This window comes from Mirounga angustirostris, unplaced genomic scaffold (assembly GCF_029215605.1).
Source record: "Mirounga angustirostris isolate CCGP_5_RB_7025 unplaced genomic scaffold, mMirAng1.0.hap1 SCAF_6, whole genome shotgun sequence".
In the NCBI taxonomy this organism is placed as follows: domain Eukaryota; kingdom Metazoa; phylum Chordata; class Mammalia; order Carnivora; family Phocidae; genus Mirounga; species Mirounga angustirostris.
The window spans coordinates 130,290,287-130,312,775 of record NW_026991714.1 but is presented as its reverse complement, the minus strand read 5'-3'; the positions used below and the strand labels follow the sequence as shown (position 1 = coordinate 130,312,775).

At 37.5% G+C, this 22,489-nt stretch overlaps 1 protein-coding gene across 1 annotated transcript in view; it reads left to right on the top strand.

The window, feature by feature from the left end:
- The window catches only part of CFAP43 (cilia and flagella associated protein 43), a 115,198-nt gene that overhangs the window by 20,916 nt on the left and 71,793 nt on the right, over positions 1 to 22,489 (top strand). The window contains exons 6-10 of the mRNA XM_045878775.2: positions 4,063 to 4,222; positions 6,848 to 6,915; positions 9,541 to 9,672; positions 20,200 to 20,316; positions 22,195 to 22,275. Of these exons, the coding sequence (XP_045734731.1) occupies positions 4,063 to 4,222; positions 6,848 to 6,915; positions 9,541 to 9,672; positions 20,200 to 20,316; positions 22,195 to 22,275 (558 nt within the window). The remainder of the gene's footprint in view (positions 1 to 4,062; positions 4,223 to 6,847; positions 6,916 to 9,540; positions 9,673 to 20,199; positions 20,317 to 22,194; positions 22,276 to 22,489) is intronic.

The window sequence follows — 22,489 nt, the reverse complement described above, 5'->3', positions numbered from 1 at the left end:
GTCCTTTGGGAAACAAGAGCTTGATTCTGCTTAGCCTCTCGAACTTAGGTTATGCTAATATTTGTGTTAAAACTCCAAGCCAAGGATAAAGGAAGTAGAAGCTCCCAAATATTTTGACCACTGAATTAAGCTATAGATGTTAAAAATAACTCAGTGGTAATTAGTTTATTAAAAATTTCTGGCAAGCAAGAGAAAATGTTGTGTATGCTCTTAGTATTTCCTCTAAAGGATGATCATCGTTCACTTTTTAAATACAGAAAATGACCAATTCTTTTTAATAGCACAAATCCTAGCCTTAGAAATACAACCACACTCAGCCACAATGGGGCAGCAAAGTAAATACAAATAGATCAGCCATCAAGGTTTACAACTTGAAAAAAATGCTGCTGTGGTTAGTATTTGATGCCTAGGAACCCACATTTTCAACCATCTAGAATCTTTTCTTCTGCCATAAATTTCTGTAAGAGCCCTTGTCTTTCACATTTTGCACAACAGAATGAACCCTACCTAAAATATGTAAAATTCAGGCATCTGTCTTTGTCATTTGAAAAATGCTACAAAATGTCTTCTTTAAATACTTAAATGTGGAGCCACCATTTTTTAAAATGCTCATAATAAACATATTTGTTTCCTAGGATTTTTTTACTCAGTGCATTTTAACCTTTTTCTGAAAACAGAAATTTAATGCTAAAGTTCTACATTTTAAAATCACACAAGGAATGTTAATAAAGCCATATACTTTACATTTGCTTACAAATTCATTTTTCCAATATTTATTTTTTCATCTTATAGATAAGTAAGGTGAAAAAAATGGCTAAAACATTGATTAATGTCTATACAGTGAGTGAAAGCATAACCAAAAATAGATCTCAAATGTCTTTATTCTATTCCTTCCTTTGAATGACATTTCTTATGATGTGGCTGCCAACCAATGGCAAAGAAATGAGTAATGAACTGATCTATATAAATAAGAGTCTTAAAAATTGACAGGCTATGGACTTTTACAAAATCACAAATATTAAATACTCCCATTATGTCTCTTGTAGCTAACACTATAAAGGCACATTATATACCTTTAAATAGGCCTGCATCACATTACACAACTTATTTAAGGCATGAGAAACAGTATCTAGCAGTAGCATGGGGGAAATCAAAGGCAGATATTATCTGGGCAGAAACTGGATCCAAGATAATGAATTTAATCTCAAGTGTCCAGTTTTCTTTTTCCATCTACCTTTTTTTTTTTTAAACAGAAGTCACTATATAGGAATTCCTTTTATAAACAAGTATTCTGAAACATATTTGGATACTTACATTTTTTAAAGCCATAATATTAAGTTGGATTCTAATTTTTCATGTTTGGTCTTCAAGTGATCAAAATGTTTGATTTATGATTCCAGAAAGCTAAACAATGAGGTGATATTATCAACAAATATTTTTATACTATTGGCACATTTTTCTTTTAAAATTTTTAGAATTTTTGAGATTAAAAACTATTGTTTCTGTTCACATAATCCATATTGTATCACATTCATTTTTAAGTGGCACAGAACATATTTATTGATGAAAGAGAGTAATAGAAAGGTAAGCCCAGGTTTATCTTAAAGTAAGAAAAGTCAAACACAATACTAGTTTAACATAATAAGGCAGAAAAGTTCAAGTTTTAAATCTTCACCTTCTGTTGCATACACATAGGTCCACTGGTGTGAGAACAAGATATGTGTGTTTTTTAAAAGATTTTTGAACCCATTGCCATAATGGAAGAGTCTGTCCCTTTGTGATATATAGCCTAAGGTTAGATGTCATCAAGACAACCTAAGAAACTTTTAAATAATGGTGATTAAATAATGGCATTCAGTGAGTAACTCTTCCCTATGAGTCAAATCTCAATTAGATACTACAAAAATGTCATTAATCAGCAGCAGTTTAATCCTTTTGGGTGGTTTTGCCCCCCCCCCCCTTTTTGGCCCATAGGGTGGCCACATTATTAATCAAGTATTTATTTTCTAACAATCCAAGGCTATGAGGGCATGAAATAGATCAATCATTGACCAAAGTCAGTATATCCTTTTAAAGAATTATCATGGTGACTGCTGCTATGTATGGTTTTTGCCTTAGGCATATTTCAAGTTCCATTCCAAATGATAAGTCTCTCTCCACACTTCCTTCACTCCACCAGGAAGAACCACGTGCTTTCTCATCAATGCTCCCATAATATTTAACACCCCTCTGCTATAACCTACCATGTTTTCTGATTCTGATATTTGTTGATACTTCTTCCCTCAACAAGTGATCATCCTATTGAGAAGAGGGATCCCTTAGGACTTGGCACAATGCCTGGTATATAACCAACATCCAATGTTTGTTTAAATATCAATTACATAACAAATTTATATCTGTTGAGAATCTAGTAGAAATAGTTCCTTTGACAGCACCACACCTGCTTTACCTTGAATCTACAAACCAGTCCTAAATTAAAAGAATAGTATATAATACATTATTCAAATAAATGAGTATTTATTAGAAAGGTGGCTTGCATATATTGAGGAGTTTTTAATGGAAAAATGACTGTTTATATAGATTTGCAGTATTCCCCAACTTCTGCTTTATTTTTCTCCATAGTGCTTTTCAACATATAATCTTCTATATATTTAACTTCTTAACTTATTTTTATTCTGTTTCCCCTCACCAGGATGTAAGCCCCATGAGGGCAGGGAATTTTTTGTCTATTTTGTTCACTGCTACATCCCTGTGCCTAGAACAGCACCTGGAATGTAGTTAAGTGTCCAATAAATATTTGTTAGATGAATGAAAACATGAACAAAAGAATGCAATAAACATGGAGCTCTCAAGGAACTTAAAAAATTCTGTTAATTTGGCCAATAGCTTAGTAAAAATGTTTTCCGTTCCAATGGGTGTAAGGATCCTAAAGAAAGCAAAGCATTATGTTATAGCTAATGTAATTCTAAATAATGCTATAGCATAACAAAAAGCTCAGATAGTACTAAATGTTATGTTCTCAATATAAATAAATAAGTAAACTAGTATGTTTGACTTGTTTAAATAGAAAAGAAGGAGTACTATTATTATGATATCCTGAATTCAGAATTTTAATCAGTGCTGTGAGGAGCATATGCCCTAAAAAGCTGCCACAGCTGCCTTGACCTCCAGGAAGGAGAACAGGTAGGCCTATATTTAAAAGGAGACTTGCTCCATGCTGACAAAGGGGGCTCTCCCCTGCTGGACATAAGTATTTAAAGCTGCAGGGGACATACCACTGAGGTATTACAATCTAAAGCAGAGATCAACAAACCATGACAGGCTTTTGTTTGGCCCCAAGCTAAGAATGTTCTTTTATACTTTTTTACAGAGGTGTTTAAAAATATAATGGGGATATATGTCAGAGACCTATGTGGTCCACAAAGCCTAAAATATTCACTGCCTTTTCCTTTACAGGAAAAGTTTGTCTTAGATCCTTAGAAACCTATGCGTTTCTCTTTGAGTTTTCCATGGTATCAAAATCACGTAGGATGTTTCATGAACCACATTAGAGAGGCCACCAGAATCAGGCAAGTGTCCTCTTCTCATTTCCCATAAAAGCTAACTAAGCAAAGGACCTAGACCAAACTCTCTATAGCCACTCAAGGAAAATCATATCCACACCCCACTGCAGAATCAGGAGGGTGAAACGATGACAAAAGTCTTCCTCAAAAAGGGTGATCTTAGCTAGACACTGACTTTCGTAGACTCAAGACACCAAAAAACTCTACCAAGAAACAGTGTAGAAGTTACTACTCAAAATTTTCATGAAAATCTGTGACACTAGAACTCTAAATGTGCTGGCAAAACCATCTTTATATAGTCTTACTGAATTAAAATATAGAGAGATAAATGGAGCAAGGAAGGATAAGTACACTTAGCTCTTGGCAAATGGCAGGATCAATGAATATACATAGGTCCATAATCATTTGTTTCTTTCTGGAAGTTATTCTGTTGGGTATTTCTCTGGCTCTTAAACCATGCATGCAGTCTTAACACAAGGTTTCTGATCTTTCCCTGAAGCCTAAAGATGATCTATATCCTTTGCTTCACCCATCTGTGCACTGCTGGACTCCAACAAGTGACCTATATGTTGGCTGTGAAGAGGGTCATCTTTTAATGGTTAATGGAGAAACCTTGAAGGTGACTCTACTTAATAAGATAGAAGACAAAGTACCAATGGGTGAGAAACTGCTTTACTTCATTATTCCTAGAAGTGTAGCCATTGGTGATGGTTTTACATGTGAAGATGGATGTTTGTTCCCTATTTTTCTCCTTCTTAGAGCCATCTTTGATTCTTTCTTTCCTTTATCCCATAGTTAGTTACCAAGTCCTGTGGGTGTTCCTCATAGCTAGTGCTTATTGACCGTACTAGGCTGTAGGCATTCTGCTATACTCTGTATGTATATTTCATGTAATTCTCAAAATACGTTATAAAGAGATATATTTTCATCTCCATGAGACAGATGAGAAAATGGAAGCATTGAGAGATTAAGAAAAATGCCCAAATTCACATAACTAGTAAACTGTGAAGCTGACACCTAAACCCAGGCACTAAGACTTTAGAGTCCAAGTTCTTAGCTCCTATGCTGTATCCTTTCACATTTTGATTTCTGCAGCAACCTTAGCACTGACTTCATTGGCCTTAATCTACAGCTAACCCAAAGCAGGCATCTCATCCCTGCCAAACTGTCCTTAAAGACCGTTTCAGCATGCAATTCAAGGGCTGCTCTGCCTTGATTCCAAGCCCTCTTTAATTTGATCCTCCTTCTCCATTCACACTCTTTCCTTCTACTCCCCAGGATGAGTTTTCTGATCTAGCTAGTCATTTCTTCCTGTCATTTCACAGCCCTGCCTCCTAGCTCACTCCCTTGCCAACTGACTCTCTGAATCCTTGAGCTTCTAGCTCAATACCACCTCCTACAGCAAGTTTCCCCCAGGACAGTACCCCTCGTCTAGTCCTGCTCCCATTCCCTGACTCAGACTTCACTGGGGCCATTAGGTTTGACTTTCCTGCCCCCGCCGTGGCTTCCCTTTACTGTCACTTGGACCCTCCAGGCTATGTTCTCTCTAACCTTGCATCCACACTGCCATCCCAACCTTAGGGCAAAAGTTCGGTGCCCCTCTGTGGGATCCATCAGACTCACTCCCTTGTTAGAGCCTCATCCTGTGCTTTCACAATTTCCTTTGTGCATGTCTGTCTTCCCACCAGGTATCAATTCTTTAAAGTCAGGAACTATATTTTACTTATCCTTTGGCTCCAAAGTTTAATCCCAGAGATTGCTACAGAGTAAATTACTGCCTATATGTGTTTGTAAAGTGATTCAAAAGCAATGTTTCTCATTTCCAAACTGTTGTCACATCTGTAATATGTTATACACAATTTAGGACTTAATCATGTATAGTCATATATTGTTTACTATTTCCTTCTTCTATACTATTCCTAATAATTTTCATGGTATTTTGTAAATGCTTTAGTATAAATATTTGTCTAACCTCTATAATGTGGAAGACACTAAGCAAGGTGCCTCAGAGGTGACATAAATGGCAAATATATGATCTTATAATTTTCACCCTCAAGGGATTTATATTTTATTAAAGAGAATTAAACAAGTAGATAATTATAGCCAGATAGATTAAGATAATTTTATTAAAGCAAAACTTAAGAAAGTGCTATGGGAATTCAAATGAGGGAAACAGGCCAAGTTAAGTCATTTTGAAGGTGGATTTGAAATCGCCCTTGCAGGATGGGTTCACAGGCAGATGAGGGTAGGTTGAGTTTCGGTCAATGGCATCTGCAGAGACAAGAAAAACTGGGGAAGGTTGAGACACAAGAAGTGGTCCAGTCTGTCTGGAGCATGGAGTGTTGCACAGGGCTGGTGGGGAACAAAGGGACATATATGCCATGTCTGACCTTGAATGTCCAGCTAAGATGTTTATACTCAATTCAGCTGATAGTGGACAGACCTCAAAAACTCCTGAATGGGGATGTACTCCGAATAGAATTGTGCATGGGCAGATTATTTTAGCCATCATTCAAGAAAGGACGGTCCTAGAAGCAGGTGGCTATAAGCATCCAGCTCCTAGACTACGCCTTGAGTCATAAGAACCTGGACTCTAGTGGTACTTGGATTGGAAAAGAAGGAACTGCTGGGAAGTTAATAGTCTGAAGGAAAGGACAGTATGCTTCTTAGCATCTGGCAAAATGCCAAGATGTAGTATACAGTAAATAAATAATTTGATGGATGCTCTCTGAGCTTTTGATCTTATAGTTCTCATGGTTTATCTACATAAAAGGTAATATTCTTTTGTTCTTTTCCCCCAAGGACAATATTTTATTAATAACAATTATTCTTATAGAACATTTTTTCTTTTTACTTTCTTTTTATCCACTTTTATTTATTTACTGAGGTTTGAATTTACATACCATAAAATGTACAAATCTTAAGTATGGAGCTTGATAATAAGTTAGGTTTGGTTTTATTTTTTTCCTGACATCTTAAAATCTCTGACAATGCTTTCCTAAAATAAGAAAATATATGAGCTATATAATTCTATAATGTTAGTTACACAGATCTGATGATACAGAACTTTAAAAAACTCATGTGATTTACATTAATAATCAATTCTGAGCAGCTTTTATTATTCATTGTTTGGAAAGCATAATAGCACATATTCTGATAGGAAGTTGATTTTTGGAAAGGATTACAGAGAAATGAATAGTCCTAGGAAAGCAAGAGATTAATTACTTTGTATTGGACTTTTAATTATATGTCACCTGTTTTACCTTGTTTTTCTTTTCCAAAAGAGGGAAGAGATCTTATCAGTCCAGTCACCATGGTATATCAGAAGGGAGGAGTGCTCATTTCTGGAATTGTAATGTATTTTTTTCTTCAAAACTAATTGCTTTCAAGAATATATACAATTTCCATTTGCTGCTACTTACTATTATGAGTCATAATTTGGGATGTCAGGTTCTGTCAGATTATTAATTAAAATTGTTTTCTTTTTTGATACAATTATAAAACTCTTTATATGGATAATTTTTCAAATATATATAAAAGTAGAGAGAACAGTATAATGGACTGCCATATATCTAGACTATTGCAAATAATCAAAAATAGAATTAAAAACTCAGAACACCTAATATCTCTCACCCAACTTCATGCCTGTTTGTACACTTAATACATTGGGTTGTCAGACACAAATAGAACCTTTTGTCTAAGCTTCAGCTTAGCCCCTTGTGTATACTCATTTAGCTTACATGTATTACACTGTTATTGTTCATATTAGAATTAGCATTAATGGCCTTCATTTACTTGGTACTTACTTTGTACCAGGCATCATGCTAGTGCTTTGCTTGTATTATCTCATCAGTTCTCATAATGACACTGTCAAGTAGGAATATTGACATTCTCCTTATACAGAGGAAGGAGCCAAGCCTTACAGAGTTCACCAGCCAGTAAATGGAGTTGCTGAGGCTTGAACCCAGATGTGTCAAACTCCAAAGTCTTTGCTCTCATTTATTAGAGCATGCAGCCTCAGTTAAGTATGAAAAGGGGTCAGACTACATTGCTTTTCCATGGTGTTGTATCAGTGCTAAGGTTCGGAGCCTACCTACACTAAAATCTCAGGTCTACTGGTAGATGTCCCAAGACATCTGTTAGTGGGACTGTTAGCTTTTTCTCTTCCATTGCTACAGATCACATTTCCAGGACCCTGAGGGCAGTTAGGCCATGATGTCAGGGTGAGAGATGTAGCTCCACCAATGAGAAGCAATCTGGAGCTCATAAACCTACACTCAGGTGGTAATCCATCCCCCTCCCCTGCAACCTTGCAACAGACTATCCTCTCCCCCAGCACCCTCCACCCCCGCCACCCCACCTCCTACATTTAGTCTGCATTTATGGCCTTTTATGACTTTTGTCCTTCTCAAGGCCACCCTTGGCATTTTTTACTTTTATTTTCATTTATTTTTATTTTTTTCAGAGAGAGAGAGCATGAGCAGGGAAGGGCAGAGGGAGGAGGAGAGAGAGAATCTTAAGCAGTCCCTACACTCAGTGCAGAACCCAGCACAGGGCTCCATCTCATGACCCTGAGACCATGACCTGAGCTGAAATCAAGAGTCAGGTGCTAAACAAGCTGAGCCACCCAGGCAACCCTCACCCTTGACATTTTTTAAAACCTAGTTTAGGGGCACCTGGCTGACTCAGTCAGTAGAGCATGTGACTCTTGATATTGGGGTTGTAAGTTCAAGCCCCACATTGAGGGTAGAGATTACTTAAAAAATAAAATTAAAAAAAAAAAAAACTAGTTTAAAGGAGTGGTTGGAGCATGTACTCCATGAGAAATGGAGAATGATGATGAGTTTGGAGAAAGCACCTTGCATGTTTTATCCCCCAGTTCCCAAGTATGTGAACCCAGCCATCTCACTAATGCATATACTCTAGTTATAGTGAGATCCAATCTAGAAATGATGGATTAATTTGCCCAAAGCCTCTTCACTACTGTGAAAACAGCTCAAATTCCTCTTGAGAATAGTTAAATGAACCTAAATCTGTTTACAGCCAACCAACCAACTGATTTTTACGGGATACTTGCCCTCTTTCTAGCACTGTGAAAGAAACACAAAAGGAGGATATAAAGGAAATAAACAGCACACTCCCTACCTTTGGGTCATTTAGGGACAAAAGAAATGTATATAATAATGATTAAATAATATATATTAAGGCTAGTGTTCCTTGAAGTAAGGAGACTGCTATATATATATATACAAGCCACATAATGAACTGCTTCATTTGCCCTACCCTCCTGTATAATGAAGAAAGTGGTAAAAAGATAGATGCTAGATGGATGGAACTAGAGGGTGTTATGCTAAGCGAAATTAGTCAGTCAGAGAAAGACAAATACCATATGATTTCACTCATATATGGAATTTAAGAAACAAAACAGATGAACATAGGGGAAGGGAAGGAAAAATAAAATAAGATGAAAATTGAGAAGGAGGCAAACCATAAGAGACACTGAAGGAAACAAACAGCGTTGCTGGAGGAGAGGTGGAAGGGGGAAAGGGATAATTGGGTGATGGGCATTAAGAAGGCACTTGATGTAATGAGCACCAGGTGTTATATGCAACAGATGAATCACTAAATTCTACCCCTGAAACTAATAAAAAAAATTTCTAACTTTATTAAAGAAGACATTACTTGGGGGAAAAAAAGATAGATGCTAGAGAAATTCAAAGAAAGGAGAGATCCATAAAATTTTAGGTCACAGAATTTTGTGTCACAAGAGATAAAATTGAAATGACCAGGAAGGGTGGTTAAAAGTTGCCTAAATAAAGATAAGACAGGGCATTCTAGATAATGTAAGCATTGATGATGTTTCCAAAAATAAACTGTGGATGGTAGTCAATAAGTCTTAGCTTGTTTGACATGGAAAGTATACTCTGCATTGACTGAGACTGATTTTCTTTGTTTATCTCATTGTTTTGGTCACTAGGATGGCTTTGTATATTCTTTTACTATTAAAGATTCAACTTACAAAGTAGAGGATTTTCTTGAGATTGAAGAGCCTGTGGCACATATGATGTTTTCTCCAAATTACCACATGTTGCTGATTCAAACAGACAAGGTATGCTAGATGGTGATTTCTTGATATACAGTTTCAAATATTATTATCATTGCACTGCAGGAATGAAGGGCATAGTCTACATAGTGATACTGTACTAGTCAGGACTCCTTTGGTTACAAATGAAAAAATACCTAACTTAAAAGGTCTAAATAACAAAAAGTGTTTATTTATTCATTTGTTTATTTTTGTGCATGTAACTAAAAGGGCAATGAGTTAATCTGAATCCAGGGACTCCCATGATGCTGCTGACCTTGTTTTGTGACCATCTCTTGGCTCTCTTTCCTCTCTGCTGTCACCCTTCCCATGCAGATTCTCCTGTGAGGTGTCCAGAGAGCCTCCTGCAACTCTAGTTTATATTTCTACCCTCATGGTGACCCTAGTGGAAAGACACCATGAAAAAATGTCCTGGAATTTAGATTCATTGTACTTACTTGGGTCACTCTCTACCCCTGTGGCAATTACTATGTCCAGGAGGATTCTAAGCTGTCATTGGCCAGGCCTAAGTCACATGCCTACACTTGTAGAGTCAACCCAACCAAACATGGACTGAGACTGGGGTCATAGATAGTTCTCTAAGGAAAATATGGGTTCTGTAAAAGAAGAGAAGGGGAATAAATGCAGGATAAAATTAAATGTCCATCTCAATTACACCATTAGAAAGACTCCTAATTAATGGAATGACTCTCAAAAGTCAGGGTTAGCAGTAGTTTATATTGTTAGGCAATGACTTTAGATGGATTTTAAGAAAAGATCAATGATCTTCTGCCTAAAGGAAACTTAAGTTTAAATATGGAAAGATTTCATTTGCTGGTAAATACCTGAAGTTAAAACAACTGTGCTGTTTTAATAAATAACAAATAAATGACAATCCTAAAATATCTATGGAGAACAGGAAACACCAAAAAAATATAACAGAACAGAAGGGAGAAAGACTGAAATAGAACTTCTTCAAAAGAGAAAATATATTTAAAAAGTAAAAAATAAATATGTCTGACAGACGATTGGACACAGCTGAAGAGAGAATTAGTGAACTGGAGATAGAGCAAAAGAAGTTATCTAGAATGTAGCCTGGATATACAGAAGGGAGCTTAAAAGACATGAATGATACAGTGTATGTTGGACTGGAACCTCAGAGAGGAGAGAGAGTGGGGTAAGACAATATTTAAAGAGATATTTTCCAGAACTGATGAAGACATGAATTTACAGATTCAAGAGGCCCACTGAATCTCAAGCAGAATACCTAAAAAGATAACCACACTTAGACTTAAAGTGAAACTGTTGAAAATCAAAGACAGAAAATCCTAAGAGCAATCAGAAAGAAAAACAGATTATTTCAAAGGAATTTCAACTAGACTAACAGCTGACTTGTCTGTGGCAATAATATAAGTAAGAAATAGTGGAAAGCTACCTTCCATGTAGAGCAGGAGGGATCAGAAAACTATGGCCCTGTAGGCCAAAACCAGCCTGCTGCTTGTTTGTACAAATCAAGTTTTATTGGAACACAGTCACACCCATTAATTTAAGTATTGTCTATGGCTGCTTTCACACTACAATGGTAGAATTAAGTAGTTGTGAGAGATCACATGGCCAGCAAAGCCTAACATATTTACTATCTGTCCACTTATAGAAAAAGTATGCTGATGTAATGAAATAAGCTAACTACCACCGGGAATTCTATACCCAGTGAGTATACTTTTCAGTGTAGGGGTGAAAAAAGAAATTTTTAGACACTCCAAAACTGAGTTTGTCAGCAACAAACCATTACTAAAGAAAATTCTAAAGAATGTACTTCAGGGAGAAGGAAAGATGGCAGAGGAGTAGGGGACCCTATTTCAACTGGTCCCTGGAATTGAGCTGGATATCTACCAGACCACTCTGAGTACCCACGAAACCAGCCTGAGATAAGAAGATCTGCATCTCTACAAGCAGAATATTGCAGGCAGTTGGTTTTGAGGTACGAACTGGGGAGCCCTGATTCCACGGGCAGATATCAGAGGATAAATGGCAGTGGGAGGGTGCCTGGCTGTGGGGATCCTACACTGCCAGGGAGCGACAGCCTCGCGTGCTGGGGACGGGGCACAGACTCGCAGACCGGTAGCAGCAGGAAAGGACTTTAGGGGCACCTCAGGGGCAGAAACCCGGAGTGGCAGGGTCACGCGGGCAAACTGGGAGCGGCTGGTGGTTTTAGAAGCACAAAGGGCAGAAACGTGCCCCAACCTGGAGGCAGGACTGGGGGCGCTGCGGAGGGGCGCACAACCCAGGACACTGCAGTTTATAGCAGCACGGACAGAAATGGAGACAGTGTGGCCTGGAGAACTCACTGAAGAACAGACTGCAGTCTCTCTGCTCTGAGGCAGAGGTTTGGAAACTGTCTCTTCTGCTCTGACTCGCGGAAGAGACGTAGAAAGCCACCAGGGAAAGCTGCCAGAGAACAAAAGCCCCAAAAACTGATTCCTGCTGAGCCCATCCCCCGCCACAGGGGGGCAGGGCAACTCCGCCCAAACAGGGTTGCCTGAGTAACAGCACGGCAGGCCCCTCCCCCAGAAGACAGGCTGGGAAAACAAGAGGCCAGCAACCCTAAGGTCCCAAGAAAACAGGTGCATCTTGCTTGGGTTCTGGTCAATAATTTGGACTCTATACATTCCCTCAAACACCCATCAACAGAATGACTAGGAGGAGGAACCCCCAAAATAGAAAAGACTCAGAGATTAAGACTTATGCTGCAGATTTACAAATGGATGCAGATATAACCAAGATGTCGGAGATGGAATTCAGGCTAGCAATTATGAAGACAATGGCTAGAATGGAGAAATCAATTAATGGCAACATAGAGTCTCTAAGGGCAGAAATGAAAGATGAATTGGCAGAACTTAAAAATGCTATCAATGAGATCCAATCCAATCTAGATAATCTAACAGCTGGGTAAGTGAGGCAGAAGAATGAATAAGCGACCTGGAAGACAATATAATAGATAAAAAGGGAAAAGAGGAGGCCAGGGAAAAACAACTCAGAATCCATGAAAATAGAATCAGAGAAATAAGTGACACCATGAAGCGTTCCAATGTCAGAATAATTGGAATCCTGGAGGGAGTGGAGAGAGAGAGAGGACTAGAAGATGTATTTGAGCAAATCATAGCTGAGAATTTCCCTAATCTGGGGAATGAAACAAACATTCGCGTCCTAGAGGCAGAGAGGACCCCTCCCAAGATCAAGGAACACAGGCCAACACCGGCATGTAATAGTAAAACTTGCAAATCTTAGAACCAAGGAAACCATCCTAAGGGCAGTTAGGGGCAAGAGATTCCTTACGTACAGAGGGAGGAACATCAGAATAACGTCAGACCTATCCACAGAGACCTGGCAAGCCAGAAAGGCCTGGCAAGACATATTCAGGGTACTAAATGAGAAGAACATGCAGCCAAGAATACTTTATCTGGAAAGGCTGTCATTTAGAATGGATGGAGAGATGCAGAGCTTCCACGACCGGCAGAAACTGAAAGAATATGTGACCACTAAGCTGGCCCTGCAAGAAATATTAAGGGGGGTTCTATAAAAGGAGAAAGACCCCAAGAGTGATATACAACAGAAATTTACAGGGACAATCTATAAAAACAACGTCTTCACAGGCAACATGACAATTAATTCATATCTCAACGTGAATGGCCTAAATACTCTCATAAAACGGCACAGGGTTGCAGATTGGATAAAAAGACAGGACCCATCCATATGCTGCCTACAAGAGACTCATTTTGAACCTAAAGATACATCCAGACTGGAAGTGAAGGGATGGAGATCCATCTTCCATGCCAGCAGACCTCAAAAGAAAGCTGGGGTAGCAATTCTTATATCAGACAAATTAGATTTTAAACTAAAGTCTGTAATTAGAGACACAGAAGGACACTATATCATTCTTAAAGGGTCTATCCAACAAGAAAATCTAACAATTGTAAATATCTATGCCCCCAACATGGGAGCAGCCATCTACATAAGCCAACTGTTAACCAAAATAAAGAGTCATATTGATAACAATACATTAATTGTAGGAGACCTCAATACTCCACTCTCAGCAATGGACAGATCATCTAAGCAGAAAATCAACAAGGAAACAAGAGCTTTGAATGATACATTGGACCAGATGGACCTCATAGATATTTACAGAACATTCCACCCTAAAACAACAGAATACTCATTCTTCTCGAGCGTGCATGGAACTTTCTCCAGAATAGACCATATACTGGGTCACAAATCAGGTCTCAACCAATATCAAAAGATTGAGATTATTCCCTGCATATTCTCAGACCACAGCGCTTTAAAACTGGAACTCAATCACAAGAAAATTTTGGCAGAAATTCAAACACTTGGAAGCTAAAGACCACTCTGCTCAAGAATGTTTGGGTCAACCAGGAAATCAAAGAAGAACTTAAAGAATTCATGGCAATCAATGAGAACGAAAACACATTGGCCCAAAACCTATGGGATACTGCAAAGGCGGTCCTAAGGGGGAAATACATAGCCATCCAAGCCTCACTCAAAAAAAACAGAAAAATCCCGAATTCACCAACTAACTCTAAACCTTAAAGAACTAGAGAAAAAGCAACAAATGATGCCTAAGCCACGCATTAGAAGAGAAATAATTAAAATTAGAGCAGAAATCAGTGAAATTAGAAACCAGAAACACAGTAGATCAGATCAACAAAACTAGAAGTTGGTTCTTTGAAAGAATTAATAAGATCGATAAACCACTGGTCAGACTTATCTAAAAGAAAAGAGAAAGGACCCAAATTAATAAAATTATGAATGAAAGGGGAGAGATCACGACTAACACCAAGGAGATAGAAACAATTATTAGAAATTATTATCAACAACTATATGCCAATAAACTGAGCAATCTGGATAAAATGGAGGCCTTTCTGGAAACCTATAAGCTGCCAAGACTGAAACAGGAAGAAACTGACAACCTGAATAGGCCAATACCAGTAACAGGATTGAAGCAGTGATCGAAAGCCTCCCAAAAAACAAGAGTCCAGGGCCTGATGGATTCCCTGGGGAATTCTACCAAACATTCAAAGAAGAAATAATACCTATTCTACTGAAGCTGTTTCTAAAAATAGAAACAGAAGGAAAACTTCCAAACTCATTCTGTGAGGCCAGCATTACCTTAATCCCCAAACCAGGCAAAGACCCCATCAAAAAGGAGAATTTCAGACCAATATCCCTGATGAATATGGATTCCAAAATCCTCAACAAAATCCTAGCTAATAGGATCCAACAATACATTAAAAGGATCATCCACCACGACCTGAGTGGGATTTATCCCCGGGATGCAAGGGTGGTTCAACATTCGCAAATCAATCAATGTGGTAGAGCACATTAATAGGAGGGAGAAGAACCATACGGTCCTCTCAATTGATGCAGAAAAAGCATTCAACAAAATACAAAATCCTTTCCTGATTAAAACTCTTCAGAGTATAGGGATAGAGGGAACATTCCTCAAGCTCATAAAATACATCTATGAAAAACCCGCAGCGAATATCATCCTCAATGGGGAAAAGCTGAGAGCCTTTCCCTTAAGATCAGGAACACGTCAAGGATGCCCACTCTTGCCACTATTGTTCAACATAGTACTAGAAGTCCTAGCAACAGCAGCCAGACAACAAAAAGAAATAAAAGGTATTCAAATTGGCAAAGAAGAAGTCAAACTCTCTCTTTTCACAGATGACATGATACTTTATGTGGAAAACCCAAAAAACTGCACCCCCAAATTACTAGAACTCATACGGGCAATTCAGTAATGTGGCAGGATACAAAATCAATGCACAGAAATCAGTTGCTTTCTTATACACTAACAATGCAACTGTAGAAAGAGAAATTAGAGAAATGATTCCATTTACAATAGCACCAAAAACCGTAAGATACCTTGGAATAAACCTAACCAAAGAGGTAAAAGATCTATACTCTAGGAACTACAGAACACTCATGAAAGAAATTGAAGAAGACACAAAAAGATGGAAAAATATTCCATGCTTAGGGATCAGAAGAATAAACATTGTTAAAATGTCTATGCTACCCAGAGCAATCTATACCTTCAATGCCATCCCGATCAAAATTCCAATGACATTTTTCAAAGTGCTGGAACAAACAATCCTAAAATTTGTATGGAATCAGAAAAGACCCCGAATCACCAAGGAGATGTTGAAAAAGAAAAACAAAGCTGGGGGCATCACGTTGCCCGATTTCAAGCTATATTACAAAGCTGTGATCACCAAGACAGCATGGTACTGGCACAAAAACAGACATACAGTCCAATGGAACAGAATAGAGAACCCAGATATGGACCCGCAACTCTATGGTCAAATAATCTTTGACAAAGCAGGAAAAAACATGCAATGGAAAAAAGACAGTCTCTTCAATAAATGGTGCTGGGAAAATTGGACAGCCACATGCAGAAGAATGAAACTCGACCATTCTCTAGCACCATTCACAAAGATAAACTCAAAGTGGATGAAAGAACTCAATGTGAGACAGGAATCCATCAAAATGCTAGAGGAGAACATATGCAGTAACCTCTTTGACATCACCCACAGCAACTTCTTTCAAGATACATCTCCAAAAGCTAGTGAAACAAAAGCAAAAATGAACTTTTGGGACTTCATCAAGATAAAAAGCTTCTGCACAGCAAAGGAAACAGTCAACAAAACAAAGAGGCAACCCACAGAATGGGAGAAGATATTTGCAAATGACACTACAGATAAAGGGCTGGTATCCAAGATCTATAAAGAACTTCTCAAACTCAACACCCAAAAAACAAATAATCAAGTCAAAAAGTGGGCAGAAGATATGAAAAGACACTTCTCCGAAGAAGACATACAAATGGCTAACAGACACATGAAAAAATGTTCATCATCATTAGCCATCAGGGAAATTCAAATCAAAACCACATTGAGATACCACCTTACACCAGTTAGAATGGCCAAAATGGACAGGGAAAGAAACAACAAATGTTGGAGAGGTTGTGGAGAAAGGGGAACCCTCTTACACTGTTGGTGGGAATGCAAGTTGGTACAGCCACTTTGGAGAACAGTGTGGAGGTTCCTCAAAATTTTAAAAATAGAGCTACCCTATGACCCAGCAATTGCACTCCTGGGTATTTACCCCAAAGACACAGATGTAGTGAAAAGAAGGGCCATATGCACCCCAATGTTCATAGGAGCAATGTCCACAATAGCCAAACTGTGGAAAGAGCCGAGATGCCCTTCAACAGATGAATGGATAAAGAAGATGTGGTCCATATATACAATGGAATATTACTCAGCCATCAGAAAGGATGAATACCCAACTTTTACATCAACATGGATGGGACTGGAGATTATGCTAAATGAAATAAGTCAAGCAGAGAAAGTCAATTATCATATGGTTTCACTTATTTGTGGAACATAAGGAATAGCATGGAGGACATTAGGAGAAGGAAGGGAAAAATGGGGGGGGGGATTTGGAGGGAGAGATGAACCATGAGAGACTATAGACTCTGAGAAACAAACAGGGTTTTAGAGGGGAGGGGGGAGGGGGGATTGGTTAGCCCGGTGATGGGTATTAAGGAGGGCACGTACTGCATGGAGCACTGGGTGTTACACGAAAACAATGGATCGTGGAACACTACATCAAAAACTAATGATGTATTGTATGGTGACTAACATAACATAATAAAATTTTAAAAAAAATTGTTCTCAATTAAAAAAAAAAAAAGAATGTACTTCAGGCAGAAGGAAAATGATCCCAGTTGGAAGATTGTGTTGCAAGAATGAATAGTAGTAAATGTGTGGAGAAATGTAAATGAACACTGCCTGTATAAAACAGCAAAAATAATGTGAGGTTGGGTTTAAAAATAACATTGAATTAAAATCCCAGACAACAATAATGTAAACTGGAGGGGAAGGAGTAAATGGAATAGTGTTTCAAGTTCATTATTTACTTTCCCAGGCAGAAAGTAAAGGTTTTAAGTAACATTGTGGTGTTTATAAATTAAGTATGCATGTTGTAACTTCTAAGGTAACCACTAAAAGAACTGAAACAGTAGATGAAATTTCTACATTATAGATGGGGAAAGTGAAATGTTTTTTAAAAAGCAACCCAAAATAAGGTAAGAAAAGAGAGAAAAAGAAATAAAACAAGTAAGAAAGTAGAAGCATAAATTCTAATATTTAAACTCAAATATATTAGTACTTAGAATAAAGGTAAAACAGATAATAGATGTAGTTAAAAGGCAAAGGTTGCAATACTGGATTTTAAAAAAAAAAAGCAAAACCCAGTTATGTACTGTTTATAAGTGATACAGCTAAAGCATAAGGGTACAGTAAGATGAAAAGTAAATAAAAAATACAGTAACATTGAAAGTAAATTTAAAAATTGAAAGTAGGGAGGTGCCTGGGTGGCTCAATCGTTAGGCATCTGCCTTCAGCTCAGGTCATGATCCCAGGGCTCTGGGATCAAGCCCCACATCGGGGTCACTGCTCAGTGGGAAGCCTGCCTCTTCCTCTCCCACTCCCCCTGCTTGTGTTTGTTCCTTCTCTCACTGTGTCTCTCTCTGTCAAATAAAAAAAAAAAAATCTTTTTTTTCTTTTTTTTTTTTAAAGATTTTATTTTTATTTATTTGAGAGAGAGAGAATGAGAGACAGAGAGCACGAGAGGGAAGAGGGCAGAGGGAGAAGCAGACCCCCTGCTGAGCAGGGAGCCCGATGTGGGACTCGATCCCGGGACTCCAGGATCATGACCTGAGCCGAAGGCAGTCGCTTAACCAACTGAGCCACCCAGGCGCCCCCCAAAAAAAAAAAAAATCTTAAAAATTGTTTTTAAAAAATAAAATTAATTAAATAAATAAATAAAAATTGAAAGTAGGTAAAAAGACAGAAAAGAATCTAACATGTAAACATTAACAAAAAGAAAGCCAGTGGAGCTATATGAATATTAGGCAAAATAGACTTTCTGGCAAAAAAAATTACTAAAGATAAATGGACTTATTTCAAGAATAGTAAAAGGTTAAATTCATTAGGAATATATAAACATTTAAAATATATAGGCACTAAATAAAATAGTCCCAAAGTATATAAAGCAAAATGTGACAAGGAGAAACAAAGTCATAATCTCAATGGGACACTTTAATATACTTTTCTCAGTACATAATAGAATAAACTATATCCCCAACCAGCAGCCAAAGTGAGAAAAACTTTTCCATTTTCTCTTCAGAACCCTCCAGTGATTCCCCATGTTATTCTGACTAAGAGCCAGAATCCTCACCAGGCTTTACAATCCCTTCATGATGTGGATTCTACTCACCACCGGGCCTTATCTCCCCCGACCCTGCTTCCTGTTGGCCCTGCTCAAGTCGTGCTGGCCATCATGCTGTATTCTTTTTTTTTTTTTTTTTTTAAAGATTTTATTCATCCATTTGAGAGAGAGCATGAGAGAGAGAGAGAGCACGAGAAGGGGGAGGATCAGAGGGAGAAGCAGACTCCCCGCTGAGCAGGGAGTCCGATGCGGGACTCGATCCAGGGACTCCAGGATCATGACCTGAGCTGAAGGCAGTCGCTTAACCAACTGAGCCACCCAGGCGCCCAGAATATCACATTCTTATTCTACCATGTCATATCCTCTTACCCTGCTTTATTTTTTGATTCTCACAATCACTGCTGTTTAGATTTCTTGTCCATTGTCTGAATCCCCCAGCAGGATGTAAGCTCCATGAAGGCAGGGAATTTTTGTCTGTTTTGTCCTCTCATGTAGACCCAGGATCCAGAGCAGTGCCTGGCACAGTGTATCCACTCAATAGTTGTTGAAGGAATGAATGAAAGGTAAAATCAGTAAATATCTATCAAATTTAGACTTACAGAGTTGTATTTTTTAGATAAACAAGAACAGAAATATTCATGTTTAACTCAAGTAAACTTGAAGAACTTGCTGTTAGTTGAAAGCAGACTTATTGCTACTTAAGTGCCCACACCATATTACAGTTACTTGGCAGAGGGCCACAACTTATAGGATAGATTTTTTTGAAAGGTGAATTGGTAGCTGAGAATGATAAAGAAGTCATAAAGTAACAGCTTCAGCCACACCTCCACAATTTCCACAAAGGCTTATTTAAAAGTTTGTATCAGTGCCCACCATGGTCTAGTATGTGGTAAGACTTAGTTCACCTTCACAACTTTTCTGGTTTTCCACATTTTCCAAGTTTTTTTGTATAAATAGACATTATTTTTGAAGTCAGAAAAAATGTTTTATTGTATTTTATAACTTTTGGAGAAAAGAAGAAAGTCCCACTGATTATTTTAAATGACGAATGAATGAATGAATCAATAAACAAATTAAGCATCTAGATTTTAAGCTCCTCAAGGTCAGGGCCTTACTTAAGTTAATCTCTAATTTCCCACACAGTGCCTTGCTCACAGTGGACATTTAATAAATATTTGTTGAACTGTATACATAGCAATTGTGTCATTTCTTTCTCTTTCTTTCTTTCTTTTGTATATTTAACAGGGATCTGTTTATATCTACACTCATCGTGAGAAGCCAACCTTTGATAAAGTCCTAGAGGCTTGTGATGGGAAATTTCAAGCAATTGACTTTATCCCACCCGGAAATGAATACTGCATGGTAAGGAATACTTTATTATCTCACAGTAGGATTTAAAGAAAAGATTTTGGAAGATCATGTGCAACCTTACACAAATAGGAGGCAGAGGGTATTCTTGAGGATGTGGAAGAAATGCCAACCACTTCCATCACCAGATCTACTCCCCAGTTAGAATGACATCATTGTATTGTGACTTCATAATATTAAGTGTCTGAAAACAGTCAAAGCAATTGAAATCTTAGGAGCCATCCTGTTTATACTCACCATCCAAGTTTTCCAAGCCAGATCTTTCAACACATTCATTGCTAAAGAGTTATCAAAACTCATTAAACAATTAGTGTTAACCCTCTTTCAGAGTGGTACAGACTCTCTGAGGATGAAAATGAAATACTGGCCATGCTCAAAACATGAATTCAATCTACTTAGGAAAAATAATCCACCTGCTACGTTCAAAAAGGAAATTTTTTTCCTGGTGTTTAACTGCTTACCTTTATTGGTCTCAAGAAACATTTCATTTTTTATATGATTCATCAATAAATCCATTAAAATTTTGGGAGTCCTAGCAAAATATGTACAAGAGCTATATGAGAAAAGTTTCAAAACTGATGAAAGAAATCAAGATCTAAATAAATAAATATTGCATGTACTTTGCCACAGAAAATATACAGATGGCAAATAAGTATATTAAAAGATATTCAATATTGGGGCACCTGGGTGGCTCAGTCGTTAAGCGTCTGCCTTCGGCTCAGGTCATGATCCCAGGGTCCTTGGATCGAGCCCCGCATCGGGCTCCCTGCTTGGTGGGAAGCCTGCTTCTCCCTCTCCCACTCCCCCTGCTTGTGTTCCTGCTCTCCCTATCTCTCTCTCTCTCTTTCTCTCTGTTAAATAAATAAATAAATAAATCTAAAAAAAAAAAAAAAGATATTCAATATTATTCACCATTAGAGAATTGCAAATGAAAACAATGAGATGACACCACACATGTATTAGAATGTCTAAAATCTAAAACACTGGCAATATCAAGTGCTGGCAAGGATATGAAGCAACAGAAAAATTCATTGCCTGTAGGAATCAAAATGCTACAGCCACTTTGGAAGTTTGGCAGTTTCTCACAAAACTAAACATACTCTTACCTTATGATTCAGCAGTTGAGCTTCTTGTTATTTACTTAAATTAACTGAAAACCTATGCCCACACAAAAACCTTCACATTAATGTTTATAGCACCTTTATTCATAATTGCCAAAACTTGGAAGTAACCAAGATGTCTTTCAATAGGTAAATGGGTAAACAAACTGTGGCATATCAATACAATGGAATATTATTCAGTACTAAGAATAAATGAGCTATTAAGCTATGAAAAGATATAGAATAGCCTTAAATGTATAACATTAAACAAAAGAAGCCAATTTGAGAAAGATGTGTGATTTCCTCTATATGACATTCTGGAAAGTGTGCTCAGCTCAGATCTTGATATCAGGGTCTTGAATTCAAGCCCCGTGCCTTTTTTTTTTTTTAAAGCGAAGTCTGTTAGTTAAAAAAAAACAAACATAATTTCCTATTTCTAGCTTTATTCTTTAAGCAATAATCCTGTTGAATGTCCAAGTAACTCAATTATGTTACATGGAAAACATTTATTTCACTTTTCTAATCTTAGTTATTATGTGTTACTTAAATTGTATTAAAGATAATAGTTAAGAAAAGATTATAGTTAATTTTTGTTCAAATCAGAAGTACTGATGTTGTGATTGTCATTATAATCCATATGAGTAAAATGAAATTTTATACGAAATCATCCGAATTATTGACATACTATAAAGGGATTTAGAACATGCTTGCATAACAGAGTCTTATTTTCCATTTAGAGTTTTCTTTTTCTTTTTTTTCTTTCTTTTTATAGACACTCACACATTCAGGGGAAGTTTGTGTTTGGTATATAGAAGATGGTACTTGTGCCAGCAGGATTCATCTGAATACCCCAGTAAGTGTGCCTTATAAATGGATTAAATGTTGAATTCTAATCCAATCTATGTTTTCATAATTACATGTCAATAGTCTGTGGAAATACTTGTTGCAGATGCCTTATTGCATTTCTTACCCTATATATTTAGAATAATTCTTCTGGATAAAATATATTCTACAGCCCAGAGGGTGGAACATAAGGTACTAAATTGGTGTATAGGAAAGTTTTTCTG